This window comes from Oncorhynchus gorbuscha, linkage group LG21 (assembly GCF_021184085.1).
Source record: "Oncorhynchus gorbuscha isolate QuinsamMale2020 ecotype Even-year linkage group LG21, OgorEven_v1.0, whole genome shotgun sequence".
NCBI classification, from domain to species: Eukaryota; Metazoa; Chordata; class Actinopteri; order Salmoniformes; family Salmonidae; genus Oncorhynchus; species Oncorhynchus gorbuscha.
In genome coordinates, this window is record NC_060193.1 from 2,245,939 (window position 1) to 2,268,481 (window position 22,543).

Genomic DNA, 22,543 nt, shown 5'->3' on the forward strand with positions numbered 1-22,543 from the left:
AGTTGGCCCTGCGTGTCTCTCCTCCTGTAGTTGGCCCTGCGTGTCTCTCCTCCTGTAGTTGGCCCTGCGTGTCTCTCCTCCTGTAGTTGGCCCTGCGTGTCTCTCCTCCTGTAGTTGGCCCTGCGTGTCTCTCCTCCTGTAGTTGGCCCTGCGTGTCTCTCCTCCTGTAGTTGGCCCTGCGTGTCTCTCCTCCTGTAGTTGGCCCTGCGTGTCTCCTCCTGCGTGTGTCTCCTCCTGTAGTTGGCCCTGCGTGTCTCTCCTCCTGTAGTTGGCCCTGCGTGTCTCTCCTCCTGTAGTTGGCCCTGCGTGTCTCTCCTCCTGTAGTTGGCCCTGCGTGTCTCTCCTCCTGTAGTTGGCCCTGCGTGTGTCTCCTCCTGTAGTTGGCCCTGCGTGTGTCTCCTCCTGTAGTTGGCCCTGCGTGTCATGTTGATATGACTGTGTGTCTCCTGTAGTTGGCCCTGCGTGTCTCCTGTAGTTGGCCCTGCGTGTCTCCTGTAGTTGGCCCTGCGTGTCATGATGTTGATATGACTGTGTGTCTCCTGTAGTTGGCCCTGTGTGTCTCCTGTAGTTGGCCCTGCGTGTCTCTTGTAGTTGGCCCTGCGTGTCTCCTGTAGTTGGCCCTGCGTGTCTCCTGTAGTTGGCCCTGCGTGTCTCCTGTAGTTGGCCCTGCGTGTCTCCTGTAGTTGGCCCTGCGTGTCTCCTGTAGTTGGCCCTGCGTGTCATGATGTTGATATGACTGTGTGTCTCCTGTAGTTGGCCCTGTGTGTCTCCTGTAGTTGGCCCTGCGTGTCTCTTGTAGTTGGCCCTGCGTGTCTCCTGTAGTTGGCCCTGTGTGTCTCCTGTAGTTGGCCCTGTGTGTGTCTCCTGTAGTTGGCCCTGTGTGTGTCCTCCTGTAGTTGGCCCTGTGTGTGTCCTCCTGTAGTTGGCCCTGTGTGTCTCCTCCTGTAGTTGGCCCTGTGTGTCTCCTCCTGTAGTTGGCCCTGTGTGTCTCTCCTCCTGTAGTTGGCCCTGTGTGTCTCTCCTCCTGTAGTTGGCCCTGTGTGTCTCTCCTCCTGTAGTTGGCCCTGTGTGTCTCCTGTAGTTGGCCCTGTGTGTCATGATGTTCATATGACTGTGTGTCTCCTGTAGTTGGCCCTGTGTGTCTCCTGTAGTTGGCCCTGCGTGTCTCTTGTAGTTGGCCCTGCGTGTCTCCTGTAGTTGGCCCTGCGTGTCTCCTGTAGTTGGCCCTGCGTGTCTCCTGTAGTTGGCCCTGCGTGTCTCCTGTAGTTGGCCCTGCGTGTCATGATGTTGATATGACTGTGTGTCTCCTGTAGTTGGCCCTGTGTGTCTCCTGTAGTTGGCCCTGCGTGTCTCTTGTAGTTGGCCCTGCGTGTCTCCTGTAGTTGGCCCTGTGTGTCTCCTGTAGTTGGCCCTGTTTGTGTCTCCTGTAGTTGGCCCTGTGTGTGTCCTCCTGTAGTTGGCCCTGTGTGTGTCCTCCTGTAGTTGGCCCTGTGTGTCTCCTCCTGTAGTTGGCCCTGTGTGTCTCCTCCTGTAGTTGGCCCTGTGTGTCTCTCCTCCTGTAGTTGGCCCTGTGTGTCTCCTGTAGTTGGCCCTGTGTGTCATGATGTTGATATGACTGTGTGTCTCCTGTAGTTGGCCCTGTATGTCTCCTGTAGTTGGCCCTGCGTGTCTCCTGTAGTTGGCCCTGTGTGTCATGATGTTGATATGACTGTGTGTCTCCTGTAGTTGGCCCTGGCTCCTGTAGTTGGCCCTGTGTGTCTCCTGTAGTTGGCCCTGTGTGTCATGATGTTGATATGACTGTGTCTCCTGTAGTTGGCCCTGCGTGTCTCCTGTAGTTGGCCCTGTGTGTCTCCTCCTGTAGTTGGCCCTGTGTGTCATGATGTTGATATGACTGTGTGTCTCCTGGAGTTGGCCCTGTGTGTCTCCTGTAGTTGGCCCTGTGTGTCATGATGTTGATATGACTGTGTGTCTCCTGTAGTTGGCCCTGTGTGTCTCCTGTAGTTGGCCCTGTGTGTCTCCTGTAGTTGGCCCTGTGTGTCATGATGTTGATATGACTGTGTCTCCTGTAGTTGGCCCTGCGTGTCTCCTGTAGTTGGCCCTGTGTGTCTCCTCCTGTAGTTGGCCCTGTGTGTCATGATGTTTATATGACTGTGTGTCTCCTGTAGTTGGCCCTGCGTGTCTCCTGTAGTTGGCCCTGCGTGTCTCCTGTAGTTGGCCCTGTGTGTCATGATGTTGATATGACTGTGTCTCCTGTAGTTGGCCCTGTGTGTCTCCTGTAGTTGGCCCTGTGTGTCTCCTGTAGTTGGCCCTGTGTGTCATGATGTTGATATGACTGTGTGTCTCCTGTAGTTGGCCCTGCGTGTCTCTTGTAGTTGGCCCTGCATGTCTCCTGTAGTTGGCCCTGCGTGTCTCCTGTAGTTGGCCCTGCGTGTCTCCTGTAGTTGGCCCTGCGTGTCTCCTGTAGTTGGCCCTGCGTGTCTCCTGTAGTTGGCCCTGCGTGTCTCCTGTAGTTGGCCCTGTGTGTCATGATGTTGATATGACTGTGTGTCTCCTGTAGTTGGCCCTGCGTGTCTCCTGTAGTTGGCCCTGCGTGTCTCCTGTAGTTGGCCCTGTGTGTCATGATGTTGATATGACTATCTGTCTCCTGTAGTTGGCCCTGTGTGTGTCTCCTGTAGTTGGCCCTGTGTGTGTCTCCTGTAGTTGGCCCTGTGTGTGTCTCCTGTAGTTGGCCCTGTGTGTGTCTCCTGTAGTTGGCCCTGTGTGTCTCCTGTAGTTGGCCCTGTGTGTCTCCTGTAGTTGGCCCCGTGTGTCTCCTGTAGTTGGCCCTGTGTGTCTCCTGTAGTTGGCCCTGTGTGTCTCCTGTAGTTGGCCCTGTGTGTGTGTGTCTCCTGTAGTTGGCCCTGTGTGTCTCCTGTAGTTGGCCCTGCGTGTCTCCTGTAGTTGGCCCTGTGTGTGTCTCCTGTAGTTGGCCCTGTGTGTCTCCTGTAGTTGGCCCTGTGTGTCTCCTGTAGTTGGCCCTGCGTGTCTCCTGTAGTTGGCCCTGTGTGTCTCCTGTAGGTGGCCCTGTGTGTCTCCTGTAGGTGGCCCTGTGTGTCTTGATGTTGATATGACTGTGTGTCTCCTGTAGTTGGCCCTGTGTGTCTCCTGTAGTTGGCCCTGTGTGTCTCCTGGAGTTGGCCCTGTGTGTCTCCTGGAGTTGGCCCTGTGTGTCTCCTGGAGTTGGCCCTGTGTGTCTCCTGGAGTTGGCCCTGTGTGTCTCCTGGAGTTGGCCCTGTGTGTCTCCTGGAGTTGGCCCTGTGTGTCTCCTGGAGTTGGCCCTGTGTGTCTCCTGGAGTTGGCCCTGTGTGTCTCCTGGAGTTGGCCCTGTGTGTCTCCTGGAGTTGGCCCTGTGTGTCTCCTGGAGTTGGCCCTGTGTGTCATGATGTTGATATGACTGTGTGTCATGATGTTGATATGACTGTGTGTCTCCTGGAGTTGGCCCTGTGTGTCTTGATGTTGATATGACTGTGTGTCTCCTGTAGTTGGCCCTGTGTGTCTCCTGTAGTTGGCCCTGTGTGTCATGATGTTGATATGACTGTGTGTCTCCTGTAGTTGGCCCTGTGTGTCTCCTGTAGTTGGCCCTGTGTGTCTCCTGTAGTTGGCCCTGTGTGTCATGATGTTGATATGACTGTGTGTCTCCTGTAGTTGGCCCTGTGTGTCTCCTGTAGTTGGCCCTGTGTGTCATGATGTTGATATGACTGTGTGTCTCCTGTAGTTGGCCCTGTGTGTCTCCTGTAGTTGGCCCTGTGTGTCTCCTGTAGTTGGCCCTGTGTGTCATGATGTTGATATGACTGTGTGTCTCCTGGAGTTGGCCCTGTGTGTCTCCTGTAGTTGGCCCTGTGTGTCTCCTGTAGTTGGCCCTGTGTGTCTCCTGTAGTTGGCCCTGTGTGTCATGATGTTGATATGACTGTGTGTCTCCTGTAGTTGGCCCTGTGTGTCTCCTGTAGGTGGCCCTGTGTGTCATGATGTTGATATGACTGTGTGTCTCCTGTAGTTGGCCCTGTGTGTCTCCTGTAGGTGGCCCTGTGTGTCATGATGTTGATATGACTGTGTGTCTCCTGTAGTTGGCCCTGTGTGTCTCCTGTAGGTGGCCCTGTGTGTCATGATGTTGATATGACTGTGTGTCTCCTGTAGTTGGCCCTGTGTGTCTCCTGTAGTTGGCCCTGTGTGTCATGATGTTGATATGACTGTGTGTCTCCTGTAGTTGGCCCTGTGTGTCATGATGTTGATATGACTGTGTGTCTCCTGTAGTTGGCCCTGTGTGTCATGATGTTGATATGACTGTGTGTCTCCTGTAGTTGGCCCTGTGTGTCATGATGTTGATATGACTGTGTGTCTCCTGTAGTTGGCCCTGTGTGTCTCCTGTAGTTGGCCCTGTGTGTCTCCTGTAGTTGACCCTGTGTGTCATGATGTTGATATGACTGTGTGTCTCCTGTAGTTGGCCCTGTGTGTCATGATGTTGATATGACTGTGTGTCTCCTGTAGTTGGCCCTGTGTGTCATGATGTTGATATGACTGTGTGTCTCCTGTAGTTGGCCCTGTGTGTCATGATGTTGATATGACTGTGTGTCTCCTGTAGTTGGCCCTGTGTGTCTCCTGTAGTTGGCCCTGTGTGTCATGATGTTGATATGACTGTGTGTCTCCTCCTGTAGTTGGCCCTGTGTGTCATGATGTTGATATGACTGTGTGTCTCCTGTAGTTGGCCCTGTGTGTCATGATGTTGATATGACTGTGTGTCTCCTGTAGTTGGCCCTGTGTGTCATGATGTTGATATGACTGTGTGTCTCCTGTAGTTGGCCCTGTGTGTCTCCTGTAGTTGGCCCTGTGTGTCATGATGTTGATATGACTGTGTGTCTCCTGTAGTTGGCCCTGTGTGTCTCCTGTAGTTGGCCCTGTGTGTCATGATGTTGATATGACTGTGTGTCTCCTCCTGTAGTTGGCCCTGTGTGTCATGATGTTGATATGACTGTGTGTCTCCTGTAGTTGGCCCTGTGTCTCCTGTAGTTGGCCCTGTGTGTCATGATGTTGATATGACTGTGTGTCTCCTGTAGTTGGCCCTGTGTGTCATGATGTTGATATGACTGTGTGTCTCCTGTAGTTGGCCCTGTGTGTCATGATGTTGATATGACTGTGTGTCTCCTGTAGTTGGCCCTGTGTGTCATGATGTTGATATGACTGTGTGTCTCCTGTAGTTGGCCCTGTGTGTCATGATGTTTATATGACTGTGTGTCTCCTGTAGTTGGCCCTGTGTGTCATGATGTTGATATGACTGTGTGTCTCCTGTAGTTGGCCCTGTATGTCTTGACGTTCCTGGAGCCCAGAGATCTGATGCATGCTGCTCAGACCTGTTCCTATTGGAGGATACTGGCTGAGGATAACCTGCTGTGGAGGGAGAAGTGTAGGGAGGAGGGTATGTATCACACAGACACACACACAGGCACAGGCACAGGCACAGGCACACGGAGCGAGGAGGAGGGTACGTACACACACACACACCATGGATTTACATAGTAGAACTCATTATTGGATCTCTGTAGCCACACACACCCCCTCACGTAAAGGCACACACTGGCGTTTATATAAAACTACCTGAGCAAAAACCATAACTCTCCTTTTAATACACACACACACACCCTGACCACTCCTCCACTCTGCAGTGCTGCAACAGCCTATCACTGCATCCGTCTGTGAGTAGCACTGGGCTCTCTGCCAGTCAGCTAGGATTCACCACTAACATAACAGCCATACCAATGGAATAGCAGTTAGCATTACAGCCATACTAATGGAATGGCAGCTAGCGTTACAGCCATACCAATGGAATAGCAGTTAGCATTACAGCCATACTAATGGAATGGCAGCTAGCGTTACAGCCATACCAATGGAATAGCAGTTAGCATTACAGCCATACTAATGGAATGGCAGCTAGCGTTACAGCCATACCAATGGAATAGCAGTTAGCATTACAGCCATACTAATGGAATAGCAGTTAGCATTACAGCCATACCAATGGAATGGCAGCTAGCGTTAGCATTACAGCCATACCAATGGAATGGAATAGCAGTTAGCATTACAGCCATACCAATGGAATGGCAGCTAGCGTTAGCATTACAGCCATACCAATGGAATGGCAGCTAGCATTAGCATTACAGCCATACCAATGGAATGGCAGCTAGCATTAGCATTACAGCCATACCAATGGAATGGAATAGCAGTTAGCATTACAGCCATACCAATGGAATGGAATAGCAGTTAGCATTACAGCCATACCAATGGAATGGAAGCTAGCATTAGCATTACAGCCATACCAATGGAATGGAAGCTAGCATTAGCATTACAGCCATACCAATGGAATGGAATAGCAGTTAGCATTACAGCCATACAATGGAATGGAATAGCAGTTAGCATTACAGCCATACCAATGGAATGGAATAGCAGTTAGCATTACAGCCATACCAATGGAATGGAATAGCAGTTAGCATTACAGCCATACCAATGGAATGGCAGCTAGCGTTAGCATTACAGCCATACCAATGGAATGGCAGCTAGCGTTAGCATTACAGCCATACCAATGGAATGGAATAGCAGTTAGCATTACAGCCATACCAATGGAATGGAATAGCAGTTAGCATTACAGCCATACCAATGGAATGGCAGCTAGCGTTAGCATTACAGCCATACCAATGGAATGGAATAGCAGTTAGCATTACAGCCATACAATGGAATGGAATAGCAGTTAGCATTACAGCCATACCAATGGAATGGCAGCTAGCATTAGCATTACAGCCATACCAATGGAATGGAATAGCAGTTAGCATTACAGCCATACCAATGGAATGGAATAGCAGTTAGCATTACAGCCATACCAATGGAATGGAATAGCAGTTAGCATTACAGCCATACCAATGGAATGGAATAGCAGTTAGCATTACAGCCATACAATGGAATGGAATAGCAGTTAGCATTACAGCCATACAATGGAATGGAATAGCAGTTAGCATTACAGCCATACCAATGGAATGGAATAGCAGTTAGCATTACAGCCATACCAATGGAATGGAATAGCAGTTAGCATTACAGCCATACCAATGGAATGGCAGCTAGCGTTAGCATTACAGCCATACCAATGGAATGGAAGCTAGCAGTTAGCATTACAGCCATACCAATGGAATGGAATAGCAGTTAGCATTACAGCCATACCAATGGAATGGAATAGCAGTTAGCATTACAGCCATACCAATGGAATGGAATAGCAGTTAGCATTACAGCCATACCAATGGAATGGAATAGCAGTTAGCATTACAGCCATACCAATGGAATGGAATAGCAGTTAGCATTACAGCCATACCTATGGAATAGCAGTTAGCATTACAGCCATACCAATGGAATAGCAGTTAGCATTACAGCCATACCTATGGAATGGAATAGCAGTTAGCATTACAGCCATACCAATGGAATGGAATAGCAGTTAGCATTACAGCCATACCAATGGAATGGAATAGCAGTTAGCATTACAGCCATACCAATGGAATGGAATAGCAGTTAGCATTACAGCCATACCAATGGAATGGAATAGCAGTTAGCATTACAGCCATACCAATGGAATGGAATAGCAGTTAGCATTACAGCCATACCAATGGAATGGAATAGCAGTTAGCATTACAGCCATACCTATGGAATGGCAGTTAGCATTACAGCCATACCTATGGAATGGCAGTTAGCATTACAGCCATACCTATGGAATGGCAGTTAGCATTACAGCCATACCTATGGAATGGCAGTTAGCATTACAGCCATACCTATGGAATGGCAGTTAGCATTACAGCCATACCTATGGAATGGCAGTTAGCATTACAGCCATACCTATGGAATGGCAGTTAGCATTACAGCCATACCTATGGAATGGCAGTTAGCATTACAGCCATACACTCACATACTGTATACAAAAGTTTGTGGACACCCCTTCAAATTAGTGAATTTGTCTTTCAGCCACACCCGTTGCTGACAGGTGTATAAAATCAAGCATACGGCCATGCAATCTCCATAGACAAACATTGGCAGTATAATGGCCGTAATGAAGAGTTCAGTGACTTTCAACATGGCACCGTCATAGGGTGAAACCTTATCAACAAGTCAGTCAAATTTCTACCCTGCTAGAGCTGCCCTTGTCAACTGTAAGAGCTGTTATTGATAGGTGGAGACATCTAGGATGGCTCAGCCGCGAAGTGGTTGGCCACAGAAGCTCACAGAACAGGACCGCTGAAGCGCGTAAAAATGATCTGTCCTCGGTTGCAACACTCACTACCGAGTTCCAAACTGCCTCTGGAAGCAACGTCAGCACAAGAACTGTTCGTCGGGAGCTTCATGAAATGGGTTTCCGTGGCCGAGCAGCCGCATACAAGCCTAAGATTACCATGAGCAATGCCAAGCGTCGGCTGGAGAGGTGTAAAGCTTGGCCGCCATTGGGCTCTGGAGCAGTGGAATCGTGTTCTCTGTAGTGATGGACGGACGTATCTGGTTTTGGCGGATGCCAGTAGAACGCTACCTGCCCCAATGCATAGTGCCTACTGTAAAGTTTGGTGGAGAAGGAATAATGGTCTGGGGTTGTTTTTCATGGTTCAGGCCCCTTAGTTCCAGTGAAGGGAAATCTTAACGCTACAGCAATACAATAACATTCTAGATGATTCTGTGCTTCCAACTTTATGGCAACAGTTTGGGGAAGGTCCTTTTCCTGTTTCAGCATGAATATGCCCCTGTGCTCAAAGCGAGTTCCATACAAAAATGCTTTGTTGAGATCGGTGTGGAAGAACTTGACTGGCCTGCACCGAGCCCTGACCTCAACCCCATCGAACACCTTTGGGATGAATTGGAACGCCGACTGCAAACCAGGTCTAATCTCCCAACATCAGTGACCGACCTCACTAATGCTCTTGTGGCTGTAAGGAAGCAAGTCCCTGCAGCAATGTTCCAACATCTATTGGAAAGCCTTCCCAGAAGAGTGGAGGCTGTTATAGCAGCAATGTCCCAACATCTAGTGGAAAGCCTTCCCAGAAGAGAGGAGGCTGTTATAGCAGCAAAGGGGAGGACCAACTCCATATTAATGTCCATGATTTTGGAATGAGATGTTCAATGAGCAGGTGTCCACATACCTTTGGTAATGTAGTGTACCAACGAGAGAGCAGCTTGCATTATATTACCTCCATACCAATGTGCTATAGGGGCTAGCGTTAGCATTATATTACCTCCATACCAATGAGCTATAGGGGCTAGCGTTAGCATTATATTACGTCCATACCAATGTGCTATAGGGGCTAGCGTTAGCATTATATTACCTCCATACCAATAAGCTTTAGGGGCTAGCGATAGCATTATATTACCTCCATACCAATGAGCTATAGGGGCTAGCGATAGCATTATATTACCTCCATACCAATGAGCTATAGGAGCTAGCGTTAGCATTATATTACGTCCATACCAATGTGCTATAGGGGCTAGCGATAGCATTATATTACCTCCATACCAATGAGCTATAGGGGCTAGTGATAGCATTATATTACCTCCATACCAATGAGCTATAGGGGCTAGCGATAGCATTATATTACCTCCATACCAATGAGCTATAGGGGCTAGCGATAGCATTATATTACCTCCATACCAATGAGCTATAGGGGCTAGCGTTAGCATTATATTACCTCCATACCAATGAGCTATAGGGGCTAGCGATAGCATTATATTACCTCCATACCAATGAGCTATAGGGGCTAGCATTTCATTATATTACCTCCATACCAATGAGCTATAGGGGCTAGCGATAGCATTATATTACCTCCATACCAATGAGCTATAGGGGCTAGCGATAGCATTATATTACCTCCATACCAATGAGCTATAGGGGCTAGCGATAGCATTATATTACCTCCATACCAATGAGCTATAGGGGCTAGCGATAGCATTATATTACCTCCATACCAATGAGCTATAGGGGCTAGCGATAGCATTATATTACCTCCATACCAATGAGCTATAGGGGCTAGCGATAGCATTATATTACCTCCATACCAATGAGCTATAGGGGCTAGCGATAGCATTATATTACCTCCATACCAATGAGCTATAGGGGCTAGCGATAGCGAAGATGCTTGATGTTAGTTCTTCATTTCTTTTTTGTCCCCTCTGTATCGCTCTCTTTGTGACAATGCTATTGCTAACGCCTCATTTATGTCTTAATGTGTGTGTAAGTATATAGGTTCTATAAATGAAGTATATTCTGATAGTAACTTAACCCTGTGTTCCCAGGTATAGAAGAGTCCCTGGTTGTTCAGAGGAGGAAGACTCTAAAACCTGGGTTCCTCCACTCCCCCTGGAAGAGTGCCTACGTACAACAACACCGGATAGAGAGCAACTGGAGGACTGGAGATATCACCTCACCTAAGGTATTATATATAGAGGACTGGGGATATCACCTCACCTAAGGTATTATATAGAGAGGACTGGGGATATCACCTCACCTAAGGTATTATATAGAGAGGACTGGAGATATCACCTCACCTAAGGTATTATATAGAGATGACTGGGGATATCACCTCACCTAAGGTATTATATATAGAGGACTGGGGATATCACCTCACCTAAGGTATTATATAGAGAGGACTGGGGATATCACCTCACCTAAGGTATTATATAGAGAGGACTGGGGATATCACCTCACCTAAGGTATTATATAGAGAGGACTGGAGATATCACCTCACCTAAGATATTATATAGAGAGGACTGGAGATATCACCTCACCTAAGGTATTATATAGAGAGGACTGGGGATATCACCTCACCTAAGGTATTATATAGAGAGGACTGGAGATATCACCTCACCTAAGGTATTATATAGAGAGGACTGGAGATATCACCTCACTCTGGGTGGTCAGGTAAAGGCATACAGGTGTGTGTGTGTTGAGGGGTCAGGTAAAGGTATACAGGTATGGGTGTGTTGAGGGGTCAGGTAAAGGTATACAGAGGTGTGTGTGTGTTGAGGGGTCAGGTAAAGGTATACAGGTGTGGGTGTGTGTTGAGGGGTCAGGTAAAGGTATACAGAGGTGTGTGTGTGTTGAGGGGTCAGGTAAAGGTATACAGGTGTGTGTGTGTGTTGAGGGGTCAGGTAAAGGTATACAGGTGTGTGTGTGTGTTGAGGGGTCAGGTAAAGGTATACAGAGGTGTGTGTGTGTTGAGGGGTCAGGTAAAGGTATACAGGTGTGTGTGTGTGTGTGTGTTGAGGGGTCAGGTAAAGGTATACAGGTGTGTGTGTGTGTTGAGGGGTCAGGTAAAGGTATACAGAGGTGTGTGTGTGTTGAGGGGTCAGGTAAAGGTATACAGGTGTGTGTGTGTTGAGGGGTCAGGTAAAGGTATACAGGTGAGTGTGTGTGTGTGTGTTGAGGGGTCAGGTAAAGGTATACAGGTGTGTGTGTGTGTGTGTGTGTTGAGGGGTCAGGTAAAGGTATACAGGTGTGTGTGTGTTGAGGGGTCAGGTAAAGGTATACAGGTGTGTGTGTGTTGAGGGGTCAGGTAAAGGTATACAGAGGTGTGTGTGTTGAGGGGTCAGGTAAAGGTATACAGAGTGTGTGTGTGTTTGAGGGGTCAGGTAAAGGTATACAGGTGAGTGTGTGTGTGTGTTGAGGGGTCAGGTAAAGGTATACAGGTGTGTGTGTGTGTGTGTGTGTGTGTGTTGAGGGGTCAGGTAAAGGTATACAGTGTGTGTGTGTGTGAGGGTCAGGTAAAGGTATGTGTGTGTGTGTGTGTGTGTGTGTGTGTGTGTGGTCAGGTAAAGGTATACAGGTGTGTGTGAGGGGTCAGGTAAAGGTATACAGGTGTGGGTGTGTGTTGAGGGGTCAGGTAAAGGTATACAGAGGTGTGTGTGTGTTGAGGGGTCAGGTAAAGGTATACAGGTGTGGGTGTGTGTTGAGGGGTCAGGTAAAGGTATACAGAGGTGTGTGTGTGTTGAGGGGTCAGGTAAAGGTATACAGGTGTGTGTGTGTGTGTTGAGGGGTCAGGTAAAGGTATACAGGTGTGTGTGTGTGTTGAGGGGTCAGGTAAAGGTATACAGAGGTGTGTGTGTGTGTTGAGGGGTCAGGTAAAGGTATACAGGTGTGTGTGTGTGTGTGTGTTGAGGGGTCAGGTAAAGGTATACAGGTGTGTGTGTGTGTTGAGGGGTCAGGTAAAGGTATACAGAGGTGTGTGTGTGTTGAGGGGTCAGGTAAAGGTATACAGGTGTGTGTGTGTTGAGGGGTCAGGTAAAGGTATACAGGTGAGTGTGTGTGTGTGTGTTGAGGGGTCAGGTAAAGGTATACAGGTGTGTGTGTGTGTGTGTTGAGGGGTCAGGTAAAGGTATACAGGTGTGTGTGTGTTGAGGGGTCAGGTAAAGGTATACAGGTGTGTGTGTGTTGAGGGGTCAGGTAAAGGTATACAGGTGTGTGTGTGTTGAGGGGTCAGGTAAAGGTATACAGAGGTGTGTGTGTTGAGGGGTCAGGTAAAGGTATACAGAGGTGTGTGTGTGTTGAGGGGTCAGGTAAAGGTATACAGGTGAGTGTGTGTGTGTGTGTTGAGGGGTCAGGTAAAGGTATACGTGTGTGTGTGTGTGTGTGTGTGTGTGTGTGTGTGTGTGTGTGTGTGTGTGTGTGTGTGTGTGTGTGTGTGTGTGTGTGTGTGTGTGTGTGTGTGTGTGTGTGTGTGTGTGTGTGTGTTGAGGGTCAGGTAAAGGTATACAGGTAGGTGTGTGTTGAGGGGTCAGGTAAAGGTATACAGGTGAGTGTGTGTTGAGGGGTCAGGTAAAGGTATACAGGTGTGTGTGTGTTGAGGGGTCAGGTAAAGGTATACAGGTGTGTGTGTGTTGAGGGTCAGGTAAAGGTATACAGAGGTGTGTGTGTTGAGGGGTCAGGTAAAGGTATACAGAGGTGTGTGTGTTGAGGGGTCAGGTAAAGGTATACAGGTGTGTGTGTGTTGAGGGGTCAGGTAAAGGTATACAGGTGTGTGTGTGTTGAGGGGTCAGGTAAAGGTATACAGGTGTGTGTGTGTTGAGGGGTCAGGTAAAGGTATACAGAGGTGTGTGTGTTGAGGGGTCAGGTAAAGGTATACAGAGGTGTGTGTGTTGAGGGGTCAGGTAAAGGTATACAGGTGTGTGTGTGTTGAGGGGTCAGGTAAAGGTATACAGGTCTGTGTGTGTTGAGGGGTCAGGTAAAGGTATACAGAGGTGTGTGTGTTGAGGAGTCAGGTAAAGGTATACAGGTGTGTGTGTGTTGAGGGGTCAGGTAAAGGTATACAGGTGAGTGTGTGTTGAGGGGTCAGGTAAAGGTATACAGGTGTGTGTGTGTTGAGGGGTCAGGTAAAGGTATACAGGTGTGTGTGTGTTGAGGGGTCAGGTAAAGGTATACAGGTAGGTGTGTGTTGAGGGGTCAGGTAAAGGTATACAGAGGTGTGTGTGTTGAGGGGTCAGGTAAAGGTATACAGGTGTGTGTGTGTTGAGGGGTCAGGTAAAGGTATACAGGTGTGTGTGTGTGTTGAGGGGTCAGGTAAAGGTATACAGGTGTGTGTGTGTTGAGGGGTCAGGTAAAGGTATACAGGTGAGTGTGTGTGTGTGTGTTGAGGGGTCAGGTAAAGGTATACAGGTGAGTGTGTGTGTGTGTGTTGAGGGGTCAGGTAAAGGTATACAGGTGTGTGTGTGTTGAGGGGTCAGGTAAAGGTATACAGGTGTGTGTGTGTGTTGAGGGGTCAGGTAAAGGTATACAGGTGTGTGTGTGTTGAGGGGTCAGGTAAAGGTATACAGGTGAGTGTGTGTGTGTGTGTTGAGGGGTCAGGTAAAGGTATACAGGTGAGTGTGTGTGTGTGTGTTGAGGGGTCAGGTAAAGGTATACAGGTGTGTGTGTGTGTGTGTGTGTGTGTTGAGGGGTCAGGTAAAGGTATACGTGTGTGTGTGTGTGTGTGTGTGTGTGTGTGTGTGTGTGTGTGTGTGTGTGTGTGTGTGTGTGTGTGTGTGTGTGTGTGTGTGTGTGTGTGTGTGTGTGTGTGTTGAGGGTCAGGTAAAGGTATACAGGTGTGTGTGTGTGTTGAGGAGTCAGGTAAAGGTATACAGGTGTGTGTGTGTTGAGGGGTCAGGTAAAGGTATACAGGTGTGTGTGTGTGTTGAGGGGTCAGGTAAAGGTATACAGGTGAGTGTGTGTTGAGGGGTCAGGTAAAGGTATACAGGTGTGTGTGTTGAGGGGTCAGGTAAAGGTATACAGGTGTGTGTGTTGAGGGGTCAGGTAAAGGTATACAGGTGTGTGTGTGTTGAGGGGTCAGGTAAAGGTATACAGGTGTGTGTGTTGAGGGGTCAGGTAAAGGTATACAGAGGTGTGTGTGTTGAGGAGTCAGGTAAAGGTATACAGGTGTGTGTGTGTTGAGGGGTCAGGTAAAGGTATACAGGTGAGTGTGTGTTGAGGGGTCAGGTAAAGGTATACAGGTGAGTGTGTGTTGAGGGGTCAGGTAAAGGTATACAGGTGAGTGTGTGTTGAGGGGTCAGGTAAAGGTATACAGGTGAGTGTGTGTTGAGGGGTCAGGTAAAGGTATACAGGTGAGTGTGTGTTGAGGGGTCAGGTAAAGGTATACAGGTGTGTGTGTGTGTGTGTGTTGAGGGGTCAGGTAAAGGTATACAGGTGTGTGTTGAGGGGTCAGGTAAAGGTATACAGGTGAGTGTGTGTTGAGGGGTCAGGTAAAGGTATACAGGTGAGTGTGTGTTGAGGGGTCAGGTAAAGGTATACAGGTGAGTGTGTGTTGAGGGGTCAGGTAAAGGTATACAGGTGTGTGTGTTGAGGGGTCAGGTAAAGGTATACAGGTGTGTGTGTGTTGAGGGGTCAGGTAAAGGTATACAGGTGTGTGTGTGTTGAGGGGTCAGGTAAAGGTATACAGGTGAGTGTGTTGAGGGGTCAGGTAAAGGTATACAGGTGTGTGTGTGTTGAGGGGTCAGGTAAAGGTATACAGGTGTGTGTGTTGAGGGGTCAGGTAAAGGTATACAGGTGTGTGTGTGTTGAGGGGTCAGGTAAAGGTATACAGGTGTGTGTGTGTTGAGGGGTCAGGTAAAGGTATACAGGTGAGTGTGTTGAGGGGTCAGGTAAAGGTATACAGGTGAGTGTGTGTTGAGGGGTCAGGTAAAGGTATACAGGTGAGTGTGTGTTGAGGGGTCAGGTAAAGGTATACAGGTGAGTGTGTGTTGAGGGGTCAGGTAAAGGTATACAGGTGAGTGTGTGTTGAGGGGTCAGGTAAAGGTATACAGGTGAGTGTGTGTTGAGGGGTCAGGTAAAGGTATACAGGTGTGTGTGTGTCAGGTAAAGGTATACAGGTGTGTGAGGTGTCAGGTAAAGGTATACAGGTGTGTGTTGAGGGGTCAGGTAAAGGTATACAGGTGAGTGTGTGTTGAGGGGTCAGGTAAAGGTATACAGGTGAGTGTGTGTTGAGGGGTCAGGTAAAGGTATACAGGTGAGTGTGTGTTGAGGGGTCAGGTAAAGGTATACAGGTGTGTGTGTGTTGAGGGGTCAGGTAAAGGTATACAGGTGTGTGTGTGTTGAGGGGTCAGGTAAAGGTATACAGGTGTGTGTGTGTTGAGGGGTCAGGTAAAGGTATACAGGTGAGTGTGTTGAGGGGTCAGGTAAAGGTATACAGGTGTGTGTGTGTTGAGGGGTCAGGTAAAGGTATACAGGTGTGTGTGTTGAGGGGTCAGGTAAAGGTATACAGGTGAGTGTGTTGAGGGTCAGGTAAAGGTATACAGGTGAGTGAGGTTGAGGGGTCAGGTAAAGGTATACAGGTGAGTGTGTGTTGAGGGGTCAGGTAAAGGTATACAGGTGAGTGTGTGGTGAGTGAGGGGTCAGGTAAAGGTATACAGGTGAGTGTGTGTTGAGGGGTCAGGTAAAGGTATACAGGTGAGTGTGTGTTGAGGGGTCAGGTAAAGGTATACAGGTGTGTGTGTGAGGGGTCAGGTAAAGGTATACAGGTGAGTGTGTGTTGAGGGGTCAGGTAAAGGTATACAGGTGTGTGTGTGTTGAGGGGTCAGGTAAAGGTATACAGGTGAGTGTGTGTTGAGGGGTCAGGTAAAGGTATACAGGTGAGTCCCACTGTGTTGAGGTATACAGGTGAGTGTGTGTTGAGGGGTCAGGTAAAGGTATACAGGTGAGTGTGTGTTGAGGGGTCAGGTAAAGGTATACAGGTGAGTGTGTGTTGAGGGGTCAGGTAAAGGTATACAGGTGAGTGTGTGTTGAGGGGTCAGGTAAAGGTATACAGGTGAGTGTGTGTTGAGGGGTCAGGTAAAGGTATACAGGTGAGTGTGTGTTGAGGGGTCAGGTAAAGGTATACAGGTGTGTGTGTGTTGAGGGGTCAGGTAAAGGTATACAGGTGTGTGAGGGGTCAGTGTTGAGGTGTCAGGTAAAGGTATACAGGTGAGTGTGTGTTGAGGGGTCAGGTAAAGGTATACAGGTGAGTGTGTGTTGAGGGGTCAGGTAAAGGTATACAGGTGAGTGTGTGTTGAGGGGTCAGGTAAAGGTATACAGGTGAGTGTGTGTTGAGGGAGTGTCAGGTAAAGGTATACAGGTGAGTGTGTGTTGAGGGGTCAGGTAAAGGTATACAGGTGAGTGTGTGTTGAGGGGTCAGGTAAAGGTATACAGGTGTGTGTGTGTTGAGGGGTCAGGTAAAGGTATACAGGTGTGTGTGTGTTGAGGGGTCAGGTAAAGGTATACAGGTGTGTGTGTTGAGGGGTCAGGTAAGGTATACAGAGGGGTCAGGTAAAGGTATACAGGTGTGTGTGTGTGTTGAGGGGTCAGGTAAAGGTATACAGGTGAGTGTGTGTTGAGGGGTCAGGTAAAGGTATACAGGTGTGTGTGTGTTGAGGGGTCAGGTAAAGGTATACAGGTGTGTGTGTGTTGAGGGGTCAGGTAAAGGTATACAGGTGTGTGTGTGTTGAGGGGTCAGGTAAAGGTATACAGGTGTGTGTGTGTGTTGAGGGGTCAGGTAAAGGTATACAGGTGTGTGTGTGTTGAGGGGTCAGGTAAAGGTATACAGGTGTGTGTGTGTTGAGGGGTCAGGTAAAGGTATACAGGTGTGTGTGTGTTGAGGGGTCAGGTAAAGGTATACAGGTGTGTGTGTGTTGAGGGGTCAAAGGTATACAGGTGTGTGTGTGTGAGGGGTCAGGTAAAGGTATACAGGTGTGTGTGTGTTGAGGGGTCAGGTAAAGGTATACAGGTGTGTGTTGAGGGGTCAGGTAAAGGTATACAGGTGAGTGTGTGTTGAGGGGTCAGGTAAAGGTATACAGGTGAGTGTGTGTTGAGGGGTCAGGTAAAGGTATACAGGTGTGTGTGTGTTGAGGGGTCAGGTAAAGGTATACAGGTGAGTGTGTGTTGAGGGGTCAGGTAAAGGTATACAGGTGTGTGTGTGTTGAGGGGTCAGGTAAAGGTATACAGGTGTGTGTGTGTTGAGGGGTCAGGTAAAGGTATACAGGTGTGTGTGTGTTGAGGGGTCAGGTAAAGGTATACAGGTGTGTGTGTGTTGAGGGGTCAGGTAAAGGTATACAGGTGTGTGTGTTGAGGGGTCAGGTAAAGGTATACAGGTGTGTGTGTGTTGAGGGGTCAGGTAAAGGTATACAGGTGTGTGTGTGTTGAGGGGTCAGGTAAAGGTATACAGGTGTGTGTGTGTTGAGGGGTCAGGTAAAGGTATACAGGTGTGTGTGTGTTGAGGGGTCAGGTAAAGGTATACAGGTGTGTGTGTGTTGAGGGGTCAGGTAAAGGTATACAGGTGTGTGTGTTGAGGGGTCAGGTAAAGGTATACAGGTGTGTGTGTGTTGAGGGTCAGGTAAAGGTATACAGGTGTGTGTGTGTTGAGGGGTCAGGTAAAGGTATACAGGTGTGTGTGTGTTGAGGGGTCAGGTAAAGGTATACAGGTGTGTGTGTGTTGAGGGGTCAGGTAAAGGTATACAGGTGTGTGTGTGTTGAGGGGTCAGGTAAAGGTATACAGGTGTGTGTGTGTTGAGGGGTCAGGTAAAGGTATACAGGTGTGTGTGTGTTGAGGGGTCAGGTAAAGGTATACAGGTGTGTGTGTGTTGAGGGTCAGGTAAAGGTATACAGGTGTGTGTGTGTTGAGGGGTCAGGTAAAGGTATACAGGTGTGTGTGTGTTGAGGGGTCAGGTAAAGGTATACAGGTGTGTGTGTGTTGAGGGGTCAGGTAAAGGTATACAGGTGTGTGTTGAGGGGTCAGGTAAAGGTATACAGGTGTGTGTTGAGGGGTCAGGTAAAGGTATACAGGTGTGTGTTGAGGGGTCAGGTAAAGGTATACAGGTGTGTGTTGAGGGGTCAGGTAAAGGTATACAGGTGTGTGTGTGTGTTGAGGGGTCAGGTAAAGGTATACAGGTGTGTGTTGAGGGGTCAGGTAAAGGTATACAGGTGTGTGTGTGTGTTGAGGGGTCAGGTAAAGGTATACAGGTGTGTGTTGAGGGGTCAGGTAAAGGTATACAGGTGTGTGTGTGTGTGTGTTGAGGGGTCAGGTAAAGGTATACAGGTGTGTGTGTGTGTTGAGGGGTCAGGTAAAGGTATACAGGTGTGTGTGTGTGTGTGTTGAGGGGTCAGGTAAAGGTATACAGGTGTGTGTGTGTGTGTGTTGAGGGGTCAGGTAAAGGTATACAGGTGTGTGTGTGTGTGTGTTGAGGGGTCAGGTAAAGGTATACAGGTGTGTGTTCACTACGCCGATTCTGCCGCTAACCGTTTTTAAAACAGAGTGACGCTAAATTTCTCAGATATAGAAACTGTTCCTCGGTTTGGTTCCTAAACGGTTTCCGTATGTGGATACAGTTCTAACTTGGATTAAAAGCTTGTTGTATTCGTTTAATCTCTTCCTTACCAATCCTATAACTCACAATGCCCCCTCCCTTCCCCCCTCACAGGTCCTGAAGGGTCACGATGATCATGTGATCACATGTCTGCAGTTCTGTGGTGACCTCATCGTCAGTGGATCTGATGACAACAGTCTGAAAGTCTGGTCTGCCCTGACCAGCAAGGTAAGACTGATATCCACACTGCTACCCTGTGGGTAAGACTGATATCCACACTGCTACCCTGTGGGTAAGACTGATAGTCACACTGCTACCCTGTTGGTAAGACTGATAGTCACACTGCTACCCTGTTGGTAAGACTGATAGTCACACTGCAACCCTGTGGGTAAGACTGATATCCACACTGCTACCCTGTGGGTAAGACTGATAGTCACACTGCTACCCTGTGGGTAAGACTGATAGTCACACTGCTACCCTGTGGGTAAGACTGATAGTCACACTGCTACCCTGTGGGTAAGACTGATAGTCACACTGCTACCCTGTGGGTAAGACTGATATCCACACTGCTACCCTGTGGGTAAGACTGATAGTCACACTGCTACCCTGTGGGTAAGACTGATAGTCACACTGCTACCCTGTGGGTAAGACTGATAGTCACACTGCTACCTTGTGGGTAAGACTGATAGTCACACTGCTACCCTGTGGGTAAGACTGATATCCACACTGCTACCCTGTTGGTAAGACTGATAGTCACACTGCTACCCTGTGGGTAAGACTGATAGTCACACTGCTACCCTGTGGGTAAGACTGATAGTCACACTGCTACCCTGTGGGTAAGACTGATGGTCACACTGCTACCCTGTGGGTAAGACTGATGGTCACACTGCTACCCTGTGGGTAAGACTGATGGTCACACTGATACCCTGTGGGTAAGACTGATAGTCACACTGCTACCCTGTGGGTAAGACTGATAGTCACACTGCTACCCTGTTGGTAAGACTGATAGTCACACTGCTACCCTGTGGGTAAGACTGATAGTCACACTGCTACCCTGTGGGTAAGACTGATAGTCACACTGCTACCCTGTTGGTAAGACTGATAGTCACACTGCTACCCTGTGGGTAAGACTGATAGTCACACTGCTACCCTGTGGGTAAGACTGATATCCACACTGCTACCCTGTGGGTAAGACTGATAGTCACACTGCTACCCTGTGGGTAAGACTGATAGTCACACTGCTACCCTGTGGGTAAGACTGATATCCACACTGCTACCCTGTGGGTAAGACTGATAGTCACACTTCTACCCTGTTGGTAAGACTGATATCCACACTGCTACCCTGTGGGTAAGACTGATAGTCACACTTCTACCCTGTTGGTAAGACTGATATCCACACTGCTACCCTGTGGGTAAGACTGATAGTCACACTGCTACCCTGTTGGTAAGACTGATATCCACACTGCTACCCTGTGGGTAAGACTGATAGTCACACTGCTACCCTGTTGGTAAGACTGATATCCACACTGCTACCCTGTGGGTAAGACTGATAGTCACACTGCTACCCTGTGTTTTACTCAGGAGGATTGGTTCATTGGGGTCAACAGGATTAAACAAACATTGAGTAAGGAGCTCAAAAATGGACTTGAACTTAAAATCCTTCTAGGAAATCCATGAATGAGCCAGAAGTCAACACGTCTCCCTCGCTCTCTTCCCTCTCTGCTGACTGTCAACACGTCTCCCTCGCTCTCTTCCCTCTCTGCTGACTGTCAACACGTCTCCCTCGCTCTCTTCCCTCTCTGCTGACTGTCAACACGTCTCCCTCGCTCTCTTCCCTCTCTGCTGACTGTCAACACGTCTCCCTCGCTCTCTTCCCTCTCTGCTGACTGTCAACACGTCTCCCTCGCTCTCTTCCCTACCAGCTGACTGTCATGAGGTCGCTCTCTTCCCTACCAGCTGACTGTCAACACGTCTCCCTCGCTCTCTTCCCACTCTGCTGACTGTCCCTACCAGCTGACTGTCAACACGTCTCCCTCGCTCTCTTCCCTACCAGCTGACTGTCAACACGTCTCCCTCGCTCTCTTCCCACTCTGCTGACTGTCATGAGGTCTCTCTCTTCCCACTCTGCTGACTGTCCCTACCAGCTGACTGTCAGGAGGTCTCTCTCTTCCCACTCTGCTGACTGTCATGAGGTCTCTCTCTTCCCACTCTGCTGACTGTCAGGAGGTCGCTCTCTTCCCACTCTGCTGACTGTCATGAGGTCGCTCTCTTCCCACTCTGCTGACTGTCCCTACCAGCTGACTGTCATGAGGTCGCTCTCTTCCCACTCTGCTGACTGTCATGAGGTCGCTCTCTTCCCACTCTGCTGACTGTCATGAGGTCTCTCTCTTCCCACTCTGCTGACTGTCATGAGGTCGCTCTCTTCCCACTCTGCTGACTGTCCCTACCAGCTGACTGTCATGAGGTCTCTCTCTTCCCACTCTGCTTGACTGTCCCTACCAGCTGACTGTCATGAGGTCTCTCTCTTCCCACTCTGCTTGACTGTCCCTACCAGCTGACTGTCATGTCTCTCTCTCTGCTTGACTGTCCCTACCAGCTGACTGTCATGAGGTCTCTCTGCTTGACTGTCCCTACCAGCTGACTGTCATGAGGTCTCTCTGCTTGAATGTCCCTACCAGCTGACTGTCATGAGGTCTCTCTGCTTGACTGTCCCTACCAGCTGACTGTCATGAGGTCTCTCTCTCTCTGCTTGACTGTCCCTACCAGCTGACTGTCATGAAGTAGCTCTCTTCCCACTCTGCTTGACTGTCCCTACCAGCTGACTGTCATGAGGTCTCTCTGCTTGAATGTCCCTACCAGCTGACTGTCATGAGGTCTCTCTGCTTGACTGTCCCTACCAGCTGACTGTCATGAGGTCTCTCTCTCTCTGCTTGACTGTCCCTACCAGCTGACTGTCATGAAGTATCTCTCTTCCCACTCTGCTTGACTGTCCCTACCAGCTGACTGTCATGAGGTCTCTCTCTCTCTGCTTGACTGTCCCTACCAGCTGACTGTCATGAGGTCTCTCTCTCTCTGCTTGACTGTCCCTACCAGCTGACTGTCATGAGGTCTCTCTGCTTGAATGTCCCTACCAGCTGACTGTCATGAGGTCTCTCTGCTTGACTGTCCCTACCAGCTGACTGTCATGAGGTCTCTCTCTCTCTGCTTGACTGTCCCTACCAGCTGACTGTCATGAAGTATCTCTCTTCCCACTCTGCTTGACTGTCCCTACCAGCTGACTGTCATGAGGTCTCTCTGCTTGAATGTCCCTACCAGCTGACTGTCATGAGGTCTCTCTGCTTGACTGTCCCTACCAGCTGACTGTCATGAGGTCTCTCTCTCTCTGCTTGACTGTCCCTACCAGCTGACTGTCATGAAGTATCTCTCTTCCCACTCTGCTTGACTGTCCCTACCAGCTGACTGTCATGAGGTCTCTCTCTCTCTGCTTGACTGTCCCTACCAGCTGACTGTCATGAGGTCTCTCTCTCTCTGCTTGACTGTCCCTACCAGCTGACTGTCATGAGGTCTCTCTCTCTCTGCTTGACTGTCCCTACCAGCTGACTGTCATGAGGTCTCTCTCTCTGCTTGACTGTCCCTACCAGCTGACTGTCATGAGGTCTCTCTCTCTGCTTGACTGTCCCTACCA

At 49.1% G+C, this 22,543-nt stretch overlaps 1 protein-coding gene across 2 annotated transcripts in view; it reads left to right on the plus strand.

Moving 5' to 3' along the window:
• LOC124008909 (F-box/WD repeat-containing protein 7-like) overlaps positions 1–22,543 on the plus strand; it is a 78,959-nt gene that overhangs the window by 31,582 nt on the left and 24,834 nt on the right. For both annotated transcript variants that reach the window (XM_046320506.1, XM_046320507.1), the window contains 3 exons: positions 5,326–5,449; positions 10,333–10,469; positions 18,973–19,086. In XM_046320506.1, the coding sequence (XP_046176462.1) occupies positions 5,326–5,449; positions 10,333–10,469; positions 18,973–19,086 (375 nt within the window). The remainder of the gene's footprint in view (positions 1–5,325; positions 5,450–10,332; positions 10,470–18,972; positions 19,087–22,543) is intronic.